This window comes from Elephas maximus, chromosome 17 (assembly GCF_024166365.1).
Source record: "Elephas maximus indicus isolate mEleMax1 chromosome 17, mEleMax1 primary haplotype, whole genome shotgun sequence".
Lineage (NCBI taxonomy): Eukaryota > Metazoa > Chordata > Mammalia > Proboscidea > Elephantidae > Elephas > Elephas maximus.
The window spans coordinates 17,190,406-17,195,559 of record NC_064835.1 but is presented as its reverse complement, the minus strand read 5'-3'; the positions used below and the strand labels follow the sequence as shown (position 1 = coordinate 17,195,559).

The window sequence follows — 5,154 nt, the reverse complement described above, 5'->3', positions numbered from 1 at the left end:
GTATATTTATCCTAAAGTACAGCAGAAGATGAAGCTCTCAATGCCATTTTCCCATAGTTACATAATCTGTATGACAACCATGCAGAACCCCCACTCAATTTGTTGTCCAACCATCTCAGATTTTGTTGTTAAAAATGGCATATTACTTTTGAAGGCCCCAAGTTCTCTACCTTTCTCAATCTCAGAGGAGAATCAAGGTTCTGTCAGTGTCATAAAAGACTATCTAGGCAAGGAGAAAAATGGAGGACAATGAAGCTGTTATAAAACAGTTGACTAGACAAATAGAAGGAACAATGGGGTAGATGAGAGACAGTTGCATGGGATCCACACTATTCTCCTTCAGGTGCTTATCAGTCCTCAGTGATGTCAGTGATGAAGGGAGAAGGAGGGAAGTGAAAGGGAATGTTAAAGTGCTTCTATGTCTCTAGTAAGGTGTTCTAGTTTTACATTATGTCTCAATAACCTTAAGACTTATCCACCCAGATATGGTTATGTCTTTTTGTGCAGTAATGAACAGTTTGGGGAATTTTTTTTTTTTTTGCTTTTGTTTTTTAATTTGGGAATATGAGGAGGTGGGAAAGGAGGAGAAAACACTAGAATATTTATGATGGAAAGAGTTCCTCGGGTACCAAGACCCTATGTCAATAGTTATCTCCTTTTGGGGTCTTTTGATAACTTAAAAGAAGATAACCAGCCCATCTTGTAGTAACTTAGAAGACTATCAGGAGAAATCAAATGAAGTACCTTGCTCTTGTAGACTGATCTCTTTCTATCCTAGTATTTTTCCTCCGGCCTTCTTGTGACCCTCCTGCCTCTAAACCCTGAAAGATCTGATACATACTAGATGTATTGGTATTTGGGTCCCTCCCCCATGCCCAACACTCATATAGCATTAATTAATTATTCAGAATTACAATCTTACTTAATTTTCTAGAGATGAGTTATGTCCAAATAGACATTACATTGATGCTTAGCACATAGTACCAATGAAAGAAGTGGGTAGAGACAAATACAAATATCCCTTTCAACAACTAAAAAAAAAGTGAAAGACTACAAGAAAAACTAAACACAAATTGTCACAGACATCTGTATTTGACATATGAAAACGCAGGTTACAGAGCCTCCATTGCTTAATCTTGGGGTAGCTACAAGACAGTGCTTGAAGGAGGAGCTCTCTAAATTCTGATTCATTTATTTACCAGTAAATAAATAAGCAACTTTTATGTTCAAAGAATGGGGGATTAAACAGATAAGGTGACCAAAAGAAATATTTAAATAAATGATAAAGAAATATGGACATGATCAATACCCATCTTTTATAGATGTAGAAACAGACACAGGATTTAAAAAGAAGTAAAAGAGCTCTACTACCAAACTCAACAGCAACTCAAGTTCTTCAGCTCTGAATACATTTGAAAATGACTCAGGTGCACAGAAACCACAATACATTTGTAAAGGAGATTACTTAACAACAAGCTAGCAATGTCAAATAACTCTTTAAAAAACAGTATTTATCAAGAACAAAGATGATAGAGACAAAAATCTTGTTATGAAAACAAGAGTAAGAATGACTTGATTTGTGGGATAAATGAGTAATGAATAGAAATAAAAAGGGAAACTACAGGGACCAGAAAAAGTCACAGCCAACTTTTCAGATACAACTCCTGTCAGAAAAAGTCTCAAGGTAAAAAAAAACAAAACACCCAGCTGCTGGGAGTTACATTTCCCAGGCAGAGGGCCTGAACAAAATGACCTCCTTTAAAGAGGAGCCAGGTGGGGTACAAGCCAAGAAAGCATCAAGCTGAGGCTTTGGAAACTGGTCATTTTAACTTGTCACTAAAAAATTAGCCACAAAATAATACAGCAATAGACAGAGCTTCAGCTGAACTACAGGGACATGCAATGCAGACGTCAGCAAAGTGAAGCGGCAGTATTCAGAGCTAAAGCTGAGTGTGTTAAATACCATCTGCCTGCCTGTGTTTCATACTCCACCTTTTTTTTTTTTGCATTACTAAAAATGATCAGGATCCCCCGGGTGGCAAAAATTGTTAAGCGCTCGGCTATTAACCAAAAGGTTGGCAGTTCAAACACATCCAGGAGCACCTCAGAAGAAAAGCCTGATGATCTGCTTCCAAAATGTCACAGCCATGAAAACTGTATGGAGCACAGCTCTACTCTGCACACATGGAGTCACCATGAGTCAGAATCAACACAATGGCAAATACTTATGGTTTTAAGAAATAACTTCCTCTCCAAATGGCTGAAAACAATATAAAGTATAAGAGATCCGTTTCAGAGAACCTGTAATAATCAGTCGAATTGCTCATTCTCCTAGACGTTGCCACAGATGTAACATTTTTGAGGAACAAAGAAGAAACACACTGACCATTTTTCTGAAAGACAATTTTTCACAAGTACGTAAAATTGCTTATGCAAATTATGAACCATATATCATGGATCTACTTTTTCTGTAACAGTGTAGGCATCAAAAAGTTTGTATCATTATAGGAAAGAAAAACTACGTGACCTTATGGAGAGATCAATTATTATTGCATCAGAATTACTTGTTGTCCAACGAGACATGACATTGATAGCACATACTACCAATGACAGAAGTGGGTAGAGACAAATACAAATATCCCTTTTGTCAGTATCCTGCCAAGCATTCATAGTTTCTACACACTGATTTGGAAGATATCCTAAAAGTTAAAATAACCAAGAAAAACAATTCAACTTTTACTAATATCCCCTGTCTCCATTTTCTAGATCTAATGACTGGATCTCCTGTTAAATCTGCCCCTCAGGCACACAGCTAGTTGGGAAAAGAGTAGAACAGTGGCAGGGGCTTTTGTAAAAGAATAAAATCATAAAAACTTGATGGAAACCATGGACATAATTTCATTCAATGAAAAATTTTAAATATGAGAATACTGAGGTTTGAAGAAGTAATGCAATTTTTCCTAGATTCCACATTTATTAGGATCAGGGACAGGACTAGAACAAATCACGCTTGACTCCTATACAGACTGTTTTCTGCTTTACCCTCATTACGAATGTTGAGACTTAAAAACATACCTAATTTGATTTTCATCTCTTTATATTTTACAATTTTTTTTCAGAGACATGCTGCCCACTAACAATTGTGCACAATGAACATGCAAAATCAGACCACAGTGACCGAATTTACCCTGACTGCCTTCCCTGTTCTCCAGAAGCTTCAAATTTCCCTCTTTGCAGTTCTCTTGTTTACTTATGTGCTTACTCTAACAGGAAATATTGCCATCATTTCCCTAATCTGGGCTGATAATCGCCTCCAAACCCCAATGTACTTCTTCCTCAGTAATTTGTCAGTTTTAGACATTTTATACACTACTTCAGTTACCCCAAAGCTGTTAGCCTGTCTCCTACAAAAAAGGAAGACCATATCCTTTCCTGGCTGCATCACTCAAACATACTTCTTCTTTTTCCTGGGAACAGTGGAGTTCATCCTCTTGGCTGCCATGTCCTTTGACCACTATGTGGCCATCTGTAACCCCCTGCGCTACACCATCATCATGAACAGTAGAGTCTGCCTTCTGCTGGTTCTGGGCTGTTGGGTGGGAGCTTTCCTATCAGTGCTGTATCCAACTATTGTGATTTCCAGGTTACCTTTCTGCTTTAAGGAAATTCATCATTTCTTCTGTGACATCGCCCCTCTGCTACAGGTGGCCTGTATTGATACTCATTTCATTGAGATGATAAACTTCCTCTTATCTTCCCTCATCCTCCTGACATCACTGGTCCTCACCACTGTGTCCTACACCTACATCATTTTTACCATCTTACGCATTCCCTCAGCCCAAGGACAGCAGAAGGCCTTTTCCACCTGTGCTTCTCACATCACTGTCGTCTCCATTGCCTATGGAAGCAACATCTTCATGTATGTCAGGCCCAGCCAGAGCCATCTGCTGGATGTTGACAAGGCAGCTGCTGTCCTTACCACAATGGTGACCCCTCTTCTGAATCCCTTCATTTACAGTTTGAGAAATCAAAAGGTAAAGGAAGTCTTAAGAGAAGCAACCAACAGGCTCATGTCCTTATTGCACAAGAGAACTTGAAACATTCATGACATTTTCTCAGAATGATTATTTTCAACTTTTTGACTCAGTGTGGAGAAAGGCATGTTTGAAAACCAGAGATCTAAGATGTGTAGGAAGCTATAAATAGGGGTGGTGCCACATCAGAGGCAAAGTCTTGTAGTTAAGATCCAGAGGAGGCAATTCAGCCACAAAGACAACAACATTGTTCTCAGCTCTCTTATTGGATTGCCTCACACGTGGACTACCATGGATTAATGAAAAAGCAGGTAAGTCAGAAAACCTGAATCTTAAGCCTGGTTCTAGTACTGTTTTTTTAATCAAGAGACACTTAGCCTATCTGGACCTTAGTTTTCTCTTCTGGAAAGTGGGAAACATAGTTTGTGCTTTCCTTTTCTTGTTTTGTTATTATAGGCTTAATCAAGATAGTCTAAGGAATCCAACCACATGCAGTTAAGACCAGACACATTTTACTGGGGCTTTTCAGATATGCCAAAATGTTTGGTTTCATGTCTCACAGCTAAATAGTATAGATAACAACAAAACACCACCACCATCAGAAACAAGGAAGAGGAGTAATATAACCCAGGGATGGCACAATGCACTTAAATATATACATATATCTCTCTTTTAATCTTCTTAACAACCTTGAGAATCTGATATTATTAATACACCCATTTACAGATAAGAAAACTGAGGTTCACCAAGGTTAAACATTTTGCACCCGGCCAAAGCACCAGTGAGTGGCAGAAATTTAGAGAATGTGAACTTTCGTCTCCTTTAACACCTCATGATATCATCAAGTGTGGAAGGGGAAGAAGTTGAAGAGGGGAAACAGAAGAAAACAGGAAGTTATCCATATTTTCTGAAACCAGAAGTGTTCTCTGCCTGACCTAACAGCCTGGTTAATCAGAGCATACTGGGAGTGGGACACAGTCATCATAGACTTCGAGAGGCCATTGGTTTGAAAAGAAAGCTAGTTATTCAGGAGATATAACTGATCATGAGTGACATGGACCATCTATGGCAACTAGTCAATGTGTCCATCATAAACAGAAAGTTGTAAATCTTAGGATTC

The 5,154-nt window shown here is 38.5% G+C and overlaps 1 protein-coding gene across 1 annotated transcript; it reads left to right on the top strand.

The window, feature by feature from the left end:
* The first annotated feature begins 3,155 nt into the window (after window positions 1–3,155).
* Window positions 3,156–4,097, top strand: LOC126061093 (olfactory receptor 6M1-like). The gene has a single exon (XM_049857442.1). The coding sequence runs from the start codon at window positions 3,156–3,158 to the stop codon at window positions 4,095–4,097; it is 942 nt and encodes a 313-aa protein (XP_049713399.1).
* Window positions 4,098–5,154: the final 1,057 nt, after the last annotated feature.

Excerpts from the sequence above, each read along its gene's own strand:
- LOC126061093 (XM_049857442.1), top strand. The coding sequence starts at position 3,156 with ATGCAAAATCAGACCACAGTGACCGAATTTACCCTGACTGCCTTCCCT.